This window comes from Danio aesculapii, chromosome 1 (assembly GCF_903798145.1).
Source record: "Danio aesculapii chromosome 1, fDanAes4.1, whole genome shotgun sequence".
NCBI classification, from domain to species: Eukaryota; Metazoa; Chordata; class Actinopteri; order Cypriniformes; family Danionidae; genus Danio; species Danio aesculapii.
In genome coordinates, this window is record NC_079435.1 from 58,136,235 (window position 1) to 58,157,799 (window position 21,565).

Genomic DNA, 21,565 nt, shown 5'->3' on the forward strand with positions numbered 1-21,565 from the left:
TTATTTAGGTGAACAATTAATCTGTGCAAGTTATTCTACTGAGAAAAGTTTGTTTTGGTAATCTTAAATCACAGTCTGAGCATCTGCTTTCACATTTGGAGTGACGGCCAATGAGAAATCATTATAATTTGCTGAATATTATTGACAAGATATCCATGCTGCTCAATGTAAACTGCTATTGTTTAAAATTTTTATTGATTATTTTTTAGATTGCTTATTTTTTGCTTAAATGTTGAAAGAATAGCTTTTATTTGGCCTAGAAATATTTGTAGCAAAATAAAAGTATTTATTGTAACTAATTATTGAATACAAGTTGGCTAGCTAGCTATATGGCTGGTTGGCAGGCTGGCAGGCTGACTGGATGGCTGGCTGGTTGGTTGGTTAGTTAGTTGGCTGGCTGGCTGACTGATTGAATAATTGCTTACCTGGTTGGTTGGTTGGTTGGTTGACTAGTTGTTTGGCTGACTAGTTGGTTGGTTGGTTGACCTATTGGATAGTTGATTGGATGGCTGGTTGGACGGTTGGTTGGTTGATTGATTGATTGATTTTGATTTGGATTGATTGATTGATTGATTGATTAATTGATTGGTTGGTTGATCAGTTGTTTGGTTAGTTGGTTGGCTAGTTGCCTGGCTTACTGATTGGCTGGTTGGTTGGCTGATTGGCTGGATGGCTGATTGGTTGGTTGGCTATTTGATTGGCTGACTGGTTGGTTGTCCTATTGGCTAGTTGGTTGGTTGGCTGGCTAGATGGTTAGTAGTTTGGCTGGCTAGATGGTTAGTTAGTTGGTTGATTGGTTGATTGACCTATTGGCTAGTTGGTTGGTTGGCTAGCTAGATGGCTGATTGGTTGGTCAGTTGGCTGGCTGGCTAACTGATTGCTAATTGGTTACCTGATTGGTTGGTTGGTTCGCTTGGCTGGTTGGTTGACCCATTGGGATGGTTGGTTGGTTGGCTGGATGGTTGGTTGGTTGGTTGGTTGATTGATTGATTGATTAGTTGGTTGGCTAGTTGGTTGACTTACTGGTTGGATGGTTGGCTGATTGTCTGGTTGGTTGGATGGCTGATTGGTTGGCTGACTGGTTGGTTGGTTGGTTGGTTGGCTGAATGGTTGATTGACCTATTGGCTAGTTGGTTGGTTGGCTAGCTGGATGGCTGATTGGTTGATTGGCTAGTTGGTTGGTTGACTGGTTTGCTGGCTGATGAGCTAGTTGGCTGTCTTGTTGGTTGGTTGGTTGATCGATTGACTAGTTGGTTGGTTGATCGATTGACTAGTTGGTTGGTTGATCGATTGACTGGTTGGTTGGTTGATTGATTGGCTAGTTGGTTGAATGGCTGATTGGTTGGTTTGTTAGCTGATTAGTTGATGTATTTTATTGTTTACTTTTTGACCATGCAATATTTCTATTGATGTTTGTTCATGTCACCCAATAATGATTTTCTATCTGCCAAATGTTTTGATCTGTTTATCTCCAATTCTGCTCATTTATTTTTAGACCACAGCCGGTTTCTCAAAACTAACTTTGGTTACTTTACATATCAGTCAGACGGCTGTTTTCCTGAATAATTGGACAGCATGCTCGTCAAAGTCAACAGTCTGCCCATGTATGACTGCTAGCAGTATTAGATCACAGTCAAATAATGTTCTATTGTTGACTAAGGAGAAAAAACAAACAAACAAAAAAACCAAGTGCCTCTTCAGAATTCAAACGCAGAGTTGCTAGATTGTTTTGGAGATGCACATGACTGTTAACATTTCCAGTTGTCTTATCACTCTTTCTACCTCTACAGTAAAATGTGCGGAGATAATTGAGCAGAAGATTAATTGCTGACTGTCAGAGGAATTCCAATAGACCTGACTGAAATAAACCTGCGCATATGAAACTCAAATTAATGGTTGCTGAGCAACATCAATCCTGCACGTACTCGCAGACTCTCTCCTTTTCTCTCTCTTTTTTAATTTTGCCCCTCTGCTTAAATTAATCTGTATTTCATTGAGGCCGTGAGATAATTAATGCAAATTTCAAATGAGAAACTTATTTAGTACGAACTCTAAGAAATAAGTTAACAAGCCTGTGATGTCCCAATTATTTATTAATATTTTTTCCTCCTTCAGCACACCAGGAGGCGGCTCGTCCTTTTTGCTTTACACCACTGAATTTCATTTCATTATTCAGGTGGAAGTGGCATTACTCCGATCAGGAGAGTACACTTGCAGAAACATATTCAAAATGAGTTGTGCCGCTTGCTTATGAACTCTATTAGCGAAATGAAAGATTATGGAGTCCACGTGATCGTTTTAGTCCACTGCAGAAAACCAAATGCTAATAAAAAAATGAAGCAAACCGAGCTAAGCCAAATTGGCTGGCTTTCTTCCACTAGTTGAGAGCAGTGTGGCTGTTTTGGTGTTCATTATTTCTATTTCCACTCATATTTATTGCTATATTTTGCAGTAGGTCAGACTCGAGGAAATAAATATGCTTGTATATGTAAATATGTCTGTCGTATATATCCGTCTGGCTCGTCATCCTTGTTTGATATCTCCAAGAGGCATGTCGCTCTCTACCTAATGCCAAGCTGTAAATCAGAGGAGTCTCAGAGCGAAGAGACCGTCTCAGTAGTGCAAATTTATGTAAATACTGGAGTGTACTCCTGGCCCATATCTGTGGTTGGCCGTGTTGATATTAAGGACACCGTTCATGTTTAATGCAGTCTTTCATTTTTGTCGCTATTTGACTGGATTTCTTCCCCTTCCCTGCACGGCTTGAAGAGACGACGGTTTTGGGAAAACCCACTGAAGTGAAATATGGCTGCAGATCCTGCAGACTGTCATTTTTCAAGGGCATTTTTGTTTAAGTCAAATCCGGGCATTACAGTCGTATATCACTGAGCAATGACAAGGGGTTGTCTCTGGAAATTTGCATATTTAGTCATGGATGGAAGTTGAACTGCTCAGTCAGTAAATTCATTCGCTTATACATTTTTTATTCATTGTTCACCGAACCACTCACTCACTCACTCACTCACTCACTCACTACCTCACTCACTACCTCACTATCTCACTACCTCACTACCTCACTCACTCACTCACTCACTCACTACCTCACTCACTATCTCACTACCTCACTACCTCACTACCTCAACCATTAATTCACTCTGTCATCTATTAATTCTCTCACTTTCTCATCCATTGATTCATCTATCGATCCATCAATCCATCCAATAACCCATTCATTCACTCACCAAGTCTTTCACTCTATTATTAATTCATTCATTCACTCTTTTACCCACTCATTTTTGTACTCGCTCACTCATCCATCCATGCACTCACTCATCCATTAATTCATTATTTTTATTTACCCTAATTTGCTCATATATTCATTAGTTGTCATTCACTCACTAACTCATTTGTTTTCCCTCAATCACCCTCTCATCCACCCACTTACTCACTAACCCAGTAATTCATTCATTCATTCAATTATTCATTCATTTGATCACACATAATTAACTGACCCATTCAATCATTTTCTCACTCAGTCACTGATTCACTTGTTTTAATGTTTAAATTATTGACTCTCACTAATTCATTTATTCATTCACTCACTCACTTACTCGTCACCAACCCAGTCAGGTTTTCACACACACACACACACACGCACGCGCACGCGCACACACACACACACACACACACACACACACACACCCATCCAGTCTTTCACGCTTTTATTAATTCATTCATTTATTCATTCACTAACTCACTTGTCACCAACCCAGTCAGGTTTTCACACACACACACATTCATCCATCCATCCAGTGTTTCACTCTTTTATTAATTCATTAATTTATTCACTCACTCACCCACTCATTTTCTTAGTCACTCACTCATCCATTCATTCATTTTTTTATTCACGTCAATTTGCTCACCTATTCATTAATTGTTTTATTCACTCACCAACTCATTTATTTTTCACTCACTCAACCATCCTCCCATCCATCCTCTCATTCACTAACCCATTAATTCATTACTTTCTTTGCTAATTTGTTTGTTCTTTCATTCAGTCCTTCATTAATTAATGAATTAATTCATTCATTCTTCATTCGATTACACATAATTAATTCACCCATTCAATCATCATTTACTCACTCACTTGACCCTTACTTAAGTTATTTATTCTCACTCAGTCACCCATCCAATAATGTTTTCAATCACAAATCCATCCATCCATTCATTAATTTGCTCACTCATTCATTTGTTAATTCACTCAATCATTCACTCTCACTTACTAATTAATTAATTAAATTAATTAATTAGTTAGTTAGTTAGTTAGTCACTCATTCATTCATGTGCTCACTTACTCATTCATTCATGTGCTCACTCACTCATTCATTCATCCATTCACTCATTCATTCACTCATTTATTTGCTTATTTATTTGCTCAATCACTCATTCATTTATTCATCCATCTATTCACTCGCTCACATTCTCTATTCATTGACTCAGCTATTTGTCATTCACTTGTTTGTTTGTTTGCTTGCTCGCTCACTCACTGTGTGAGAGTATATGCTGTATGCCTATAGTTTGTCTTTTCTAATGACACTGGTGTTTTTTTTTTTTTTTTTTGGGGGGGGGGGGGGGGGGGGGGGTGTACTCATTCTGTGATCCCAAAACATCCTAAAGTAAGCAGTGACTTGTAGATAAACATTTCCTGTAAGGGAGCAGATGAAAGTTGTAGCTCGAGGGCAGTCAATTTGCTGAGCTAGTGAAAGATGCTCCCATTGTGAGTGCTAAAAGCCATATGATAAATCATAAGCAGACGTGGGACCGGTGGCGCCGGGTGTTTGCCTCTTTGAGCGTCGTCTTTGCAGCCTGATGCCACATATTTTGTCAGCAACTGTTATCTTTGTTTGTTTGCTCACAACACGAGACTCCGACTTTCAATGCATCCACCAAAGCTGCAGCACGTGTAGTTTGGAGGTGAGATGTAGCCACTGGCCCTCCTGTAATCCTGTTGATTGTTTATTTCTATTTTGCATTGCAGTGTCTGGACATGCTTCATTTTCTGCCCTCCTCTCTTGTGAGAGAGCAGTTATTGCATGACAAATCCACCAAATGCACAGCTGTGTCGTCGCACTTCGCACAAACCCGAATCCAAAAAAATTAATGGCCCAGAAATAATTTGACGAATTACTGTTTATTTTTAGGCTCTATTCGCAATGGAGCTCCAGTATGAGACTGGAAATTACCAGCATGTGCTGTAGGGGCAAAACAGTTCAATGGACTTATTGAAATAAATAAATACTTGTTTTTTTTTTTCAGCTCTGCATTTTTGCCTCATGTAAAATAGAAAAAACTAGTAGCTGAGCATACGGTGAGGTTATTTATTGATTCTTTTTTAAGCAAATATGTAAGCAATTGATATATTTGAAATATTAGCATTTATACAAGGTTTAATTTAGATTTTTTTTCCATCCATTCATTCATTAATTTGCTCAATCATTTGCTCACTCATTCATTCATTAATTCACTCAATCATTCACTCTCACTTACTAATTAATTAATTAACTAAGTCATTCATTCGTTCGTTCGTTCACTCATTCGTTCACTCATTCATTCATGTGCTCACTCACTCATTCATTCATTCATTCATTTGTTCATTCACTCATTCGTTCATTAATTTGCTCATTCATTTATTCATTCACTCTCACTAATTAATTCATTCATCCATCCATCCATTCATTAATTTACTCAATCATTTGCTCACTCATTTATTTATTAATTCACTCAATCATTCACTCTCACTTACTAATTAATATCTAAGTCATTCATTAATTCGTTCGTTCGTTCATTCGTTCATTCACTCATTCGTTCATTAATTTGCTCATTCATTTATTCATTCACTCTCACTAATTAATTAATTCATTCATCCATTCACTCATTCGTTCACTCATTCATTTGCTTACTCATTTATTTGCTCAATCACTCATTCATTTATTCATCCATCTATTAATTCATACAAGGTTTAATTTAGATTTTGTTCATTCATTCATTCATTCTTTTTCCTTCGCTTTATTCATCTGGGGTCGCCACAGTGAAATGAACCACCAACTTATCCAGCATATGTTTAATGCAACAGATGCCCTTATAATGCCCTTTCAGCTGCAACCCGTCACTGGGAAACACTCATTCACACACATACACTACGGGCAATTTAGCTCATTCAATATACCTATAGTGCATGTATTTGGACTGTGGGGGAAACCGGAGCACTGAGAGGAAACCCACGCCAACACGGGGACAAGATGTAAACTCCACACAGAAATGCCATCTGGTGCAGCCAGGACTCGAATCTGCAACCTTCTTGCTGTGTGGCGTCTGGCCCACCACGTCGCCAATTGTGTTCAATGTTAAAGGAACACTCCACTTTATTTATTTTACAGCTCCCCTTTTTTTAAAGTTAAGTTTAACCATTTGTGAATCCATTCAGCTGATCTAAGTACCTGAGATCATTTTTAGCTTAGCTTAACAATTTAGCCGGTGTGGTGAGAAATTGAGTGCGCTTTGGACTCCAATGGATCGTCTGCGTTGAAAGCCTGATCAAAAGCTATTACCACGATACATAGATATATTCACTAGATATTGCATACGCAACCTGAGCATGCGTCAATAGCGCCGCCATATTTGTACAGTGCTCCCAGTACAAATGTCATTCAACAGAACTAGTCAAGACAGTGTTCCAATGTGAAGATGCTAGACTAGTGTTGTGTACGAGTGTTTTAAAGAGCAAACAAAGAAAACAAGCATAAAGTCAGAACATTTCATAGGTAAGGTTTCGTTCATTACGTTTTTTTGTATGTTATGAACATGAATGCTAAACAATTAACGTTATTAGTGATAATACAGTCTCTTACTGAATTCACCATGAGGCAAAGTAGCACCAACTTGCACTAAATACTAGGCTTATGCTAATTTTGTTGTATAAAATATGCAAATGATGTAAATGAAATATGACAAACACAACGCTGCGGTGCTAGAAACTTGTATTATTTTCGGTTAAGTGAACGAGCCATTCATAACGGGGGTTCATTCACAAATGAATCGCTCCCTCCTTTAGTATGAGAAGTGAGAGCGGAAGAGGGGGTGTGTTTCAATAATTCAGGAGGCCTATTAACGTCAGCTGTCCATTTTAAATAAAATCAAAAGGTTAGAAACACTTAATAATAAACGTCATTGTGACTTTTTTTGAGTGATATAGAGACAATCAAATGAATTTATTTGTTTTAACAACTTAAATGGATTTGCTGTCTTAAACACTGGTCTCAGTCCTGTGAATTCCCAAGGACAGAAACTTCAGTAATGCTGTGGCACTTTTGGCCCAGATCGATTTGCTTTAAAGCTGGACATGAGGCGAATGTTAAGCTGGCCGTGCAGAACGCCTGATTGTCCCTTGTGTTGGCGGCTGCGGGACGACTGCACAGCGCACTCACTCATAAGTTCAGCTGATTCAGAGACGGCCATGTGCAGTCACATCTCCAGAGACGGGCAATTTCATTCACGTCGTCCGTCTGTGGACCTTGGCTTTTCAAATATTACTCTGACAATACCAATGTTCTGCAAAATGTGTTATTGAATGGAGGTTCACAGGAGTCGGCGTTATCATGCAGTGGTTCACATTTGCGTAAATGCTAGATGTATATATTCCATCTAGTCAGACAGAGAATTTGTTCGATTTATTTATTTTTTTACATTTTTTTATTTTTTTTCTGTCTGGGGAAACTTTTTTTTTTTACTTTTTTTTTTTTTTCTTTGCGTGTTATTTTTATCAATGTTATATATTGGAAAAGTAATGACTGTTTCTTTATGCCACAAAATAATAATAATAATAATAATAATATTAATAATAATAATAAAACGGCATCATGGTGGCGCAGTGGATAGCACGATCACCTCACAGCAAGAAGGTCGCTGAGTCGAGCCCAAAGTGTAAGTGTGAATGCAAGAGTGTGTGGGTGTTTCCCAGAGGTTGCGGCTAGAAGGGCATTGGCTGGGTAAAACATATGCTAGATAAGTTGCCAGTTCATTCCGCTGTGATGACCCCAGATTAATAAAGGAAATAAGATGGAAAGAAAATGGATGAATTAATAATAATAAATAATTAAATAAATAAATCTGCATTTCTCGGCAGATTCGGCAGATTTGTATTATTATTATTGTTATTATTATTATTATTATTATTATTATTATTATTATTATTATTGTTGTTGTTGTTATTATTGTTATTGTTATTGTTATTGTTATTGTTATCATTATTATTATTATTATTATTATTATTATTATTATTATTATTATTATTATTATTATTATTATTATATGCGAGTCAGTTTAAGATATGTTAATGATGATCTGTTCACACTGCAATTCTGATATTGGCCACATTTATAACAACAGTGTGAACAGCTATGCATAAAAATCAGATCTGAGAAAAAATCTGATTTGAGCACTAAGCCTCACAGTGTGACTGTAAAGCGGGTTTGATTGTAGTAAGACAGAAGGTTGCTCAGATAAACAGGAGCTGGACTATTTGAAGCCTTATAAGTAACAAGCAATAATTTATACACAATATAGAATTTAACAGACAGGCAGTGCAAGGAAGATCAAATTGGGGTGATATGATTGTATTTTCTCGGCTTGGTATCAGCTCTGGTAGCTGCATTTTGCACTTGCTGAGGTTTATTAATAGCCCGTGCATCACAATCATCAGAGCATCACAGTAATCTAATCTAGCGGTCATAAAAGGATGAACTAGCTTTTCTGCATCTGAGATAGATACCTTGGTTTTGAGCTTAGCGATATTTCAGTGATGAAAGTAGATTGTTTTCAAAATGTTAGTTGCTGCTTAATATACTACCCAGAGATACAGAGGAAAGAAAAAAAAAAAAGAAAGAAGGAAAGAGCGTCTCAGATGACTAATTGTCTATGTAATGCTGCTTGTCTTGTGTTCAAAGCATCTGCAGCAAAGCCTCAATTAGTGCTTTTCAAAAAGAAGATGCTTCAGAGGACATCTCCAGCACTTTACAATCTGTGTAAAAGCCATTTACTTCAAAAAAACAAGATAATCCAAAAGCAGATAAAAGCGATTTTTGGATTCCATTGCTGTTATTTTCACCATAAACGCATTGTATCACACATAATCAGACGTTTATAGCACATGAAGCAAGATGAAATATTGTTAATACGCCGCCTTCATTCACAAAGAAACGAAGACAGAAAAGAAGCCTTTGATGCGTCTAATTGCATTGACGAGAATGCATATCTCTAATGATATTATGCAAATCTGCTTTTGTATAACGCAGGTGCCCCTTGACTACTTCATACTTTTAATTATGAGGATTTGAACCCGCCGCTGATAAAGGAAGACCCTGGTGATGACTTTAGAAAGGGACTGTGATGATTTTCATCTTGTACACTTGCAAGCGCAAAATCTGCTTTGAAGGCAACATTTCACACAGAGGTTTAGCCTTCAAGTTCATTTTCTCTTTCATCTTTTTATTTCCCCCCTCTAAAGGAGTCAGATATTATATTGTAGAGCAGACGTCAGGCTTGTTTGGTTATGGATTTATGTACTGTGCTGCACATAAAGAGCTGTATTCATGTGTTTGAAATGCTAGTTTCATACATATTTACATTATATAATGTTGAAATGCATGATATGTTTGTAACGCCACGCTTATGTAATAATGCATGCTACGCTTATGTAATAATTTAATAAGGTCACACTTCATTTTGATGGTCTGTTTGTTAAATTTAACTACATTGCATCTACATGCCAACTAATTCTCATTAGACTGTTAGGTTAGGGTTAGGTTTAGTGTAAATTGACATGTACTTGCAAAGTTTCTTATAGTCAGTTAAATGTCTGTTGAAAGAGCAGTATCAGCAGATATTAAGCAGACAGTCTACTAATACTCAAATGGACCATCAAAATAAAGTGTTACCATAAATAGTAATAACTTTGACAAGTTCTGAAAATAAAGATGGATGAAAGGATTGATTGATTGGATGTTGATGTGTTAACTTTTACTAACAATTAACTTTATTTTATTTTTGTTTATTGTTTTTGCTTAATTTTTTATGTTTATCTTATTTTTAAAATTTTATTTTTATTATTTTGTATTATTTTGGTATAACTATTTTCATTTATTATGTTTTTATGTATTATTATTATTATTATTATTATTATTATTATTATTATTATTATTATTATTATTATTATTATTATATTATTTTTGTATCTATTTGATTAATATTATAATTTTGCATTATTAATTTAATTTAATTGTTTATTATTTTTCATTTATTTTGTTTTTATTTATTATCATTATTTATTTTTTTATTATTTTTTTCGTTTGTTTTCATTTATTATCATTATTTATTATTATTATTATCATTATCATTATTTATTATTATTATTATTATTATTATTATTATTATTATTATTATATTTTGTTTATTTTATTTTTGTATCTATTTGATTATTATTATTATTATTATTATTATTATTATTATTATTATTATTATTATTTTGAATTATTAATTAAATTTAATTGTATATTGATTTTTTTCATTTAATTGTTTATTTATTTATAATTTTTTTGTATTTTTTCATTTGCTTTGTTTTCATTTATTAATTTTATTTTTTACAATTTATTTTATTTTTGTTTTTATTTTATTATTATATTTTGCATTTACTTATTTATTTTTTATTATCATTTTTTTGAATTATTTATTTATTATTTTTTAATGCATTTATTTTATTTAATTTTATTTTTCCCAGAAGATTCTAATATGCACTTCTGAATTCAGAATAAAGCTTGTTTTTTTATATAAACACACAAATTGTGCTATCAGATGTGATTTACTGAAACTGCTAGCACATATATTTGTTTTAATTAAATCACAGCCTGTGTAATGAGACAGCTGCACTAAACCATATAAAAATATCCGTTTTATTCTGATACATTGTGCATGCAGCCCTTTTACAGATGTTATTTTTCATTTAACACACACACACACACACACACACACACGCACACACACACACACTTGCTCTTTAATTTTAAACTATAAGGCCAGATGTGTGAAAGATGCAGTTATATTTTGGGGGCTTTTGTATTTCGTTCTTACATTGCGTTAATCACTGTGGATATGTGTATAAACTAGAACACTGTGTTATAAGATCATCCCATCCTTGTGTTATGAGATCATTCCATCCCATTCCCCTTCAGCTGTTCATAAATCATTAGAATCAAGCCTGACCAGAGTACACAAGGTCAAAAGAGCAAAAGTTCAAGATTACATTGTATTACATCTCAATGTTCACTCTGAACGAGGCAACCGATTGTTTGCACCACATATATGGTTTCATGATCACAACTTTACCCTGAATAATGTATTATTACATTGCATTACTAATATTACTACTATTACAAAAATAAATAAATAAATAAATAAATAAATAATAATAATTATTATTAGTATTATCTATAATTAATAATAACATTGTAATAATAATGTAATATCAATAACATTAATAATAATAATTAAATAAATATTAATGCAATAATAATAATAATAATAATAATAATAATAATAATAATAATAATAATAATGATGATAATAATATTTTCGTCTTATTCTTATTATTACATTGTTATTATTACAGAATTATTATTATTATTATTATTATTATTATTATTATTATTATTATTTTTACAATGTATTTATTATTATTATTGTTATTTTGTATTATTTATTTTATTTTCATTTATTTTTTTATTTAATTTAATTTAGTTTTAATTTAATTTATTTTTAGTTTCTATTACTTTTCATTTGGTTTATTACAGTTTTTTTAAATGAATTTTTATTTATTTATTTATTAATTTTTTTTTTTTTTACATTTAGTTTTACAAGTTTAAACATTTTACATCAAAACACATAAAAATGTTGATGGAAAAGAAGTATATCTTAGTCATTGAGGGTGTAATTCAATCGATTGAATGTAAGCAATGTATTGATTTAAAATTAAAATAAATTAACATTTTAAGCTTGCATTGTGAACTTAAAAAAATACAATTCTCATGTCATGAAATTATTCTTCCATCCATATCCCCTATACCCTAAACTATTAAGCTATTTTTACAAAATAGTTTCCCCAAAACTGTTTTGCTTTTGTTCCTGGATAAAGTGTACATCATTGCTTACTTTGTGTCCTGTTGTCTCCAATAAAATGTGAAAGCATGCATAAAAATGCCATTAAAGTCATGCATAATGGACGTAAATGTGGTCCGAGGCGCTTTTACATTTAGTTTGGCTAATGATGCTTTTGGTTAAAAAAAAAAACTAAAATAAAATATAAACGCTCTGTTCAGAGAGCTGCAGTACTAGTTTTTTTTCTTCCTTATTTCATTTTGACCCGACCTGAAGACACAGGGCACAGTATTACAGGTATTACCGTAAATTTGAAGAGAGATGAAGGCAGCTTTATCTCAACCCCTCAGCGTTGTCCCCGTAACATCGCAGGTCTTGTTAAGGCTAATCTGCGAACACCTAAAAACGAGAGTGATTATCCGTTGAGTGGCTTCCAGCAGAGCTGCGTCTTTAGCCAAATGTCAGCCTAATTCCTTTTGACTGGCTGCTGTAATGATGACACTCCCTTGATGAACAGCGACAGCCCGAGTCCAAGCGGAGGAGGCCCTTTAATGATTTTCATCTTGGCTCGGGTTCGCTCAAGCCGAACGTGCATTGGCAAAAACCACCATGGAGAGTGGAAACCGTGCAACACAATGGAAATCTGTTCCCTCAATCTCCCTCTAGTGTTTGGTTTTTCGACAATATCTATTGCGATATGAATAGTTTCAGCAGGTGACTTGAAAAGCTAATGCTGTCTTGCAGAAATGATTAACTTTGTAATGTAGTACCTCATTTGTATGAATTTGTATGTTTTAATTCCTACAATTTGCTCCTAATGAGGGTTGGGTTTAGGGGTGGGGTTTGATGCCATGCCTCCTTTTAAAATCGTGCATTGTTGTACAACCGATCTCATGCAAATTCATATGCATTTGCCATAGAATTGACAAAACATAAAATAGTTACGTTTAGGGCTGCACGATTCTGGCTAAAATGTGGATCACGATTTTTATTACTTAAAATCAAGATCACGATTCTTTCTCACGATTCTTTAGATGTAAAATAAAGGTTAATATGAGTAGGCTGTTATTGTTAATTCTCAAAATATCGTCACCTATATATTCTCCTATATATATGTTAAACATCTCTGTCTGAAATGTCATTCATAATGGTCGTGAAGTCAGAAATTTGACTTCGAAGTTTAAAATTGACTTTGTGGAACTTGCAGATATCCTCTGGGTGTTATCGGGGAATAATATTCATTGGGATGCTGTGATTGACCAATCAGAGTCAAGTATTCTAGAGCGCTGTGTAATAAGTCAAGTCATCTTTATTTCTATAGCACAATGTTAAAAAATAATGTAGATGACCATCTGTTCTGGATACGGAACGGATCTAAGATTATGTGGACCTCGGGTTAAGAAAAACAGACAGACAAATACGAGTGTTGATATCCTTCAAATTATAGTGTATTTCGGGAAGTGTTTTCAGCTCCAGTTCCTCTGAATAATGGAGCTTAACAAACCTTTGGAAGATTTGGATTTCAAAGTAAGCAGAGCAAAGATACAGAAAAATGAACAATGCTTTTATAGTTTTCTGAGAAGTCTAACAATATTAATACAATTGTAAAATGTTTATTTAATCTCTGCTACTAATTTACCTAATAAATATTTTCTAAATAGTTTTACTTTAATATATATTTTAAATGTATTGTTATAATAATAATAATAATAATAATAATAATAATAATAATAATAATAATAATAATTATTATTATTATTATTATTATTATTATTATTATTATTATTATTATTATTATTATCATCATTGTTGTTGTCGTTGTTGTTGTTGTTGTTGTTATTATTATTATCATCGTTGTTGTTGTTGTTGTTGTTGTTGTTATTATTATTATTATTATCGTTGTCGTTGTTGTTGTTGTTGTTATTATTATTATTATTATCGTTGTTATTGTTATTATTATTATTATTATTATTATTATTATTATTATTATTATTATTATTATTGTTATTATTATCATTGTCGTCGTTGTTGTTGTTATTATTGTTATTATTATCGTTACTATTATTATTATTATTATTATTAATATTATTATTATCGTTGTTGTTGTTATTATTATTATTATCGTTGTTGTTATTATTATTATTATTATTATTATTATTATTATTATTATTATTATTATTATTATTATCGTTGTTATTATTATCGTTGTTGTTGTTGTTGTTATTATTATTATTACTGTTAATATTATTATTACTGTTAATATTATTATTATTAGTAGCAGTAGTAGCAGTAGTAGTGTTGTTATTGTTATTATTATTAGCCTAATTATTATTATTTTTGTTGTTGTTGTATTTTATATCTGTTGTTGTTGTTGTAGCAGCACAGCACAATAAAATCTGTTAACTCAATCTTCCTCGGGTGTTAAAAGCAGAAGGCTGAAGTTTGTTTATAGCTCATTCAGCTTGATTTTGGCATGTTTGGAGTTTGCAAACGTTTCAATCATTCATGTGAATTCAGCAACGCCGCAGAGAACATGTCGATGAATCTGATGTCAACTGGCATTGAAACGTGCATGAGTGCATCTCTCACTCTTTCTCCGTATATTTGTGACACACGGCACGAATGTTACATGATGAAGAGTTATGACTCTGACTCAGTTTAATGTTGTGCACCCTGTCATTATGATATATTTATCACGTCCATGCAAATCCCGGCCACGCAATTAATATTTACTGACCCATTTACATACTAAATAAACAGCTTGTGTAGTGTGTGTGTGTGTGTGTGCTTCTGTCATGCATGAGTGTAAGTAAATGATGCAGTTTCTTACTGAGTGTCTTGGATGATAGCAGTGTGCTTGCTAAAGGATTTAGTGTGATATTGATCTCAGACTAGTTGATATGCACATTGATTGATAGTGAGTGTATTCAGCACTGCTAGTGGAAGAAGAGTTAAAGAGATAATTCACCCCAAAATGAAAATGTGCTGTTGATTTACTCATCCTCTAATCCATCTAGAATTAAAGGCGACTTTTCTTCATTAGAATAGCAAGGATATTTTAGCTGAACCTGTGATCTTTGGTTAAACATCACTACGATTAATATTAATAATAATATGTAAAGCGGCAGGGTGGCTCAGTGGTGAGCACTGTGGCCTCACAGCAAGAAGGTTGCTGGTTCGAGTTCCTGCTGGGCCAGTTGGCATTTCTGTGTGGAGTTTGCTTCTCCCGATGTTGGCGTGGGTTTCCTGCAGGTGCTCCGGTTTCCCCCACAGTCCAAACACATGTGCTATAGGTGAATTGAATAAGCTATGTTGTTCGTAGTGTGTGAGTTTGTATGTGTGAATTAGTGTGTATGGATGTTTCTCAGTACTGAATTGTGGCTGGAAGGGCATCCGCTGTGTAAAACATATGCTTGAATAGTTGGTGGTTCATTCTGCTGTGGCGACTTCTGAAATAAAGACTAAGCTGAAGGAAAATTAATGAATGAGTAATATTGATGTGATTTAATATTAATGTGGCCATTGGTGATGCATTGGGGATGATGCACTTAACGTTAGTCAATGTTTTTTTTTTTATTTTGTTTTGTTTGATCATTTTTAATGTATTTTTTAAATTTATTTGTGCATACAAGTCTTTGTGACATTCTTATATATGTAATCAGTTATTGAGAGCAGATTTTTATTTTATTTTAGTTTATTAGATGAAGAAAAATTCGGTCCGAATTAAAGATTAATACATTTTCAATGTTCTTTTGACATTGACTTATTTAATCAATGGATGTCTAGAATAACATTTTCCAGCACAGAAGTCATATTTGCAAAAACTGAACAAAATGTATTTGTTTTAATATTTTTGAGCGTTGAAAACACTCAAAAATACTTTTGCTGCTTGTTTATACTACTTATTTTAAATGAGTTGAAACAACACAATTCCTATGTTTACGTTTTTGAAATTTTTACTTAGTTATTTTATGTTCAATCCACTTAAATTTGTAAAAAAAAATATGTTGGGAAAACATGAAGGAATGAACCCAGCATGTTTTACAAGGAAAAGTTAATTTACAAAATAAAAAAAGAAAAAAAAATTTTCTTTCATTCATAACAAATAAGACTTTCTCCAGAAGAAAAAATATTTTCAGACAATTACTAATGTGAAAATTTCCTGCTCTGTTAAACATAATTTGGGAAATATTTAAGAAAGAAAAAAAGAATTCAAAGGGGGCTAATAATTCTGACTTCAACTGTGTGTGTGTATATATGTGTGTGTGTATATATATATATATATAGCCTCCAGGATCTTTGCTCACTTTGGTGTCTGAATATATTGTAGCTGTTTTTGTAGCCGTTGCCTTTAAATGCAAATTAACTGCTTCTCCCAGCCCACTGTTCCCAAGTGCTTGTCTGCTTCTCATGCCTTACATCAGATGAACAGCAGTCAGCGATTGAGAAAGACACGGATGAATCTGAAATAAGGTCACTAGTCAAAAATGCCAAGTTAATTTATTTCATGTAAATGGGGTGGAGTTCATTCTAGCCTTTCTGAAATGAGTCACAACAGGCTGATCTCACGAGAAAACGTAACTATTTTATGTTTTGTCAGTTTAGTGGCTAATTCGGATGAATTCGTACGAAAGTTCAGTCGTACGAAAATGTACAATTTTAAAAAGGAGGCGTGACACCCAACCCCACATCTAAACCCGACCTTCCTTGGGTGATTAGCAAATTGTACTAAATTGAACGAATTAGATCTTACAAATTGATACGAATTAGCCACTAAATCAAAAGTCACGAATTGCTGTAAGATTGAGTTGGTCACACACATGCTGCTTGCAGTACTAACACACATGCACATATATGCACATTTACTGACACCATGCGGCTGTGGTGTTTATATTGGTTAAGAATTACGTGCCAATTTTCTGTCTTTATTTCAAATATGCACTTTTAAAAGCGTTTTAAAAACCGTTTAACGTTTATAGAATTTATATTTATAAAACAAATATTTTAATCCCAGTTTAAATTTTTAAAATCTTCTGTGGACATTTTGTATACATGTTATAGAAACATGGTGCCTGTCAATCAATTTGGTGGGCCGGGAAAGGTGCCCTTCTACATCACGATGCTATGGGCTTCAAAATCACTGGGATTTGGATCTTATTTTAACGTCAGGAAATTATAGACTTGTTGAGTTTAAATTCAATTCAATTCAATTCACCTTTATTTGTATAGCGCTTATACAATGTAGATTGTGTCAAAGCAGCTTCACATAAAAGGTCACAGTAAATAGGAACAGTGTAGTTCAGTTTGTAGTGTTCAAGTTCAGTTCAGTTTAGCTCAGTTCAGTGTGGTTTAATATTCACTACAGAGAGTCCAAATATTGAAGAGAAAATCCTACGATGCGCAGCTCTACAGATCCTGAACCATGCAAGCCAGTGGCGACAGCGGAGAGGGAAAAAAAACTTCACTAAAGGCGGAAGTGAAGAAAAAAAACCTTGAGAGAAACCAGGCTCAGTTGGGCACGACCATTTTAATTTCTCCGCTGGCCAAACGTCTTGTGCGTCTTGCGCGTCTCAGTGGCGGAGGCTGGAAGCTGGCCTCAGCGAAGACTCGTCTGTCTCTGGAGCGTCACAGGAATCAGTCTCATGTTCTCCACTCTTCCATGACCATCACAGTAGCTGCTCAGGATTCGGCCAGGTCCAGGATATAAAAAACCTTGGGATCATCTCGTCGTTGGTCTTGGATCGAATCAGTGACTCTGCATAGTCTGAGGGCCTCAGGAAGAGTATCCCCAGGTGGAAATGGAGAATAAAGAAAATAATTAGCGTAGCTGCTGTTCATAGTGTATATCAACAAGATGCATAACCTGTGTGGAAGCCCCCTAAGTGGTGCACTAAGTGTATGCTTTACTGAACAGATAGGTCTTTAATCTAGTTTTGAATTGGGAGAGTGTGTCTGAGCCTCGGACGTTATCAGGAAGGCTATTCCAGAGTTTAGGAGCTATAAATGAGAAGGCTCGACCTCCTTTACTCGACTTTGCTATTATAGGTACTACCAGAAGCCCTGAGTTTTGAGACCTTAAAGAGCGAGTTGGATTGTAGCGAGACAGAAGATTGGTTAGATAAACAGGAGCTAGATTATTTAAAGCTTTATATGCAAGAAGCAATATTTTAAATTCAATACGAAACTTAACAGGCAGCCAGTGTTAGGAGGATAAAATTAGGGTGATGTAAAATCACTCCAATATGACTGTGGACACACTATACCTACACACAGTTCTGTCCAAACAGCTTCCAAAAGTTGATTTGCATCATAGGTGCTCTTTAATATCAGAGTATATGTAACTAGTGACCCAGCCATTAGATTGAGATGCACTGTAAGTGTCAGTAAATCTTCACAATCATGCATGAATCTCCAGTCTCAGTGACCTGGGGCATGGAGTATGTACATTAGTGCATTCTCATGGTTGGACTCCAGCAGAGCTGCACAATCAGCCAAACGCTGACACACTTGAGACTTTGTGATAAATTGTTGCTCTTTTAATCATCGTCCTGCAGCCTGAGGTCATGACCTTTACACTCAGAGTCGCAATTAAAGCGGCATCAATCTGAAACTAGTTTGAGTTACAGCCGTCCTGCCGATACCTGCTCCAGATTGTTGCTTACCTTCTGCCCCTGGTGTCTCATTTACGCCTCCGTTCAGCCAGATTTGTGCCGATCGCCGCAACCTTTGGATTGTTCATCTTCTATAACTGCAGTTCCTGGTTTTTCTACTGCATGTTTGCTGCGGTTTACAGTCCCCGGTGTGGCAGGAGAGTTTATATCTCTCTATGAATGAGCAACTAGGCATGAATGGATGAATGATCTAGTCTGAGGTCAAAACATGTTCAGGTCTGGGTTTCAGCATCAGGGCCAAACGAAACTGCTTACACGGCAAAGTGAAGCTCCATTGGTTAACATTTGGTTTAAATACAACACATAATATTTAAGTGAACTTGATGTACTCTGGCAATTTTATTCATTCATTCATTCAAAGCATTCCTTCTTTAAATTACTTATTTACTAAATGTATTAAATATTACAATGTTTGTCTCTCGCTGGTTCAAAGCATTGCATTGCATATGTATGTGTACATTCCTTCATTCATCTATCCATCCGTCTGTTCGTCCATTCGTTCATGCATCCATCCATTCATTCGTTCATCTGCCTGTTTGTCTGTTCATTCATTCACTCGTCCATGCATTCATTCACAGTTTGCCGTCTTAGTTTACTTATTTACTAAATATATTGAACATAAGTAATATTATAATTCATTAATCTGTTCACTCATTCATTCAAAACTCTCTTGTTTTAATTTTACTTAAACTCATTTAAAAAGTTTTCTCTCACTGGTGATTGGTTCAATACACTGCATTGCATATGTATGTGTTCATTCATTCAACAATCTGTCCATTCATACATCCGTTCATACATCCATCCATCTGTTCATTTCTCCATTCACTCACTCACTCACTCACTCACTCACTCGCTGGATATTCATTCATTCATTCATCCATCCATTCATTCATTCATTCATTCATTCATTCATTCATTCATTCATTCATTCATTCAATGTTTGTTTCTTAATTTTACTTAGTTACTTTTTATATTTGATATATTATATATGAAATTAATATAATTCATTCATGCATTCAAACATATCCTTTTTTTTTACTTATTTACTAAATAAATATTACAAATGTTTTTAATAGTTTAGAATGTATTTGTATGTCTGTTAGTTGATTCAATACATTGCATTGCATACATATGTGTTCATTCATTCATTCATTCATTCATTCATTCATTCATATGACAGTTCATTAATTCATTCACAATTTCCTTAAATGTACTTATTTAATTAATGTATTAAATATAAATAAAAATATAATTCATTCATTTGTTTGTTTGTTCATTCATTCACTCATTCGTTCATTCATTCATTCATTCACTCATTCATTCAAAACATTTTTTTTTACTTATTTACGAAACATATTAAATATTACAAATATTTTCTAAGTAATTTAAAATTATTTGCTTGTTTCATTCAATCATTCAATCATTCATTCAATGTCTATTCATTCATTCATTCACATTTTTTTCTTTATTTTAAATACATATTTTTATTATTATTATTATTAGTAGTAGTAGTAGTAGTAGTAGTAGTACGTACACACACACACACACACACACACACAATGAAAAATGGCTGGTTCTCATCAACTGCGCATGTGATTGAGCTGGGTGTTGTTAGTGTTAAATATGTAAGTCTTTGCAGCCTGTAAAGAGCATTAAGGCATTCATGCACAAGCACAGTTTGTCAGAGATGTTAAATGAGGTCATGAACACCCAGTTAAGCAAAGGTTATAAAGAGCAGGCTCATTTGATTCCTTTATAATTGCCATCTACTGTACACATAAACCAAGCTGCAGCATATTCATCTTTATGTATATGGATATTGGGCTGCTTTTTTTTGGAGGGGGGGGGGATTCCTATCTAAAGCCCTTATTTAAATGCAGAGCTTTTGTAATACCTTTCAGTTCATGCCAATCCGCTGAGAGGCTGATGCCAAGCGAACTGCGCTGGGCTTTCTTAAAGGCAGACAAATGCTAATGCATGATAATTTCTTGCAGAAGTTACATTCATACAGCACCCAACAATTATTCCCTGGGGTCAGTGTGAAACAGGCCATTGTTGTCGTTCAGACTTCTTATGAGATTTCAACAAATATGAACAGCATTTCCATCAGCGGATGCCTTATGGACAGTGTTAAAATGATAGTTCTTCCAAATAATGCAAATTTACTCACTATTTACTCACCCTCAAGTGGTAGCAAACCTTTATGAGTTTCTTCTTACTGTTTAACACAAAGGAAGATGTTTTGTATCTCACTGGTTAAATACATAGTTTTGCATATGTATGTGTACATTCATTCATTCATCTATCCATTTATTTATGCTACCATCCAGCCATATGTTCATTCATTTATGCATCCGTCTGTTCGTTCATGCGTTCATGCATCTATCTGCCCCTTTGTTCATTAGTCTGTCCGTCTGTCTGTCTGTTCATTCATTCATTCATCTTTTTCATTCATTCATTCATTCATTTATTCATTCGTGCTTTTTTGTTCATTCATTCACAATTTTACATCTTAATTTACATATTTACAAAATAAATTAAATAAAAATATAAATATAATTCATTCATTCATTTATTTGTTCATTCATTCATTTGTTCGTTCATTCATTCATTTATTAATTCGTTCATTCATCCATTCAGTTGTGCATTTTTCATTAATTAATTAATTCATTCAATTACAATGTTACTTC

At 34.1% G+C, this 21,565-nt stretch overlaps 1 protein-coding gene across 1 annotated transcript in view; it reads right to left on the bottom strand.

The window, feature by feature from the left end:
- Nucleotides 1-14,468, bottom strand: part of LOC130221397 (probable serine/threonine-protein kinase clkA) — a gene marked incomplete at its 5' end in the record, with an annotated part of 48,708 nt that extends 34,240 nt beyond the window's left edge. Inside the window, 5 exon segments of the mRNA XM_056453872.1 lie at nucleotides 8,190-8,367; nucleotides 10,214-10,276; nucleotides 10,456-10,584; nucleotides 11,720-11,773; nucleotides 13,952-14,468. Coding sequence (XP_056309847.1) covers nucleotides 8,190-8,367; nucleotides 10,214-10,276; nucleotides 10,456-10,584; nucleotides 11,720-11,773; nucleotides 13,952-14,468 — 941 coding nt within the window.
- Between the last annotated feature and the right edge of the window lie 7,097 nt (nucleotides 14,469-21,565).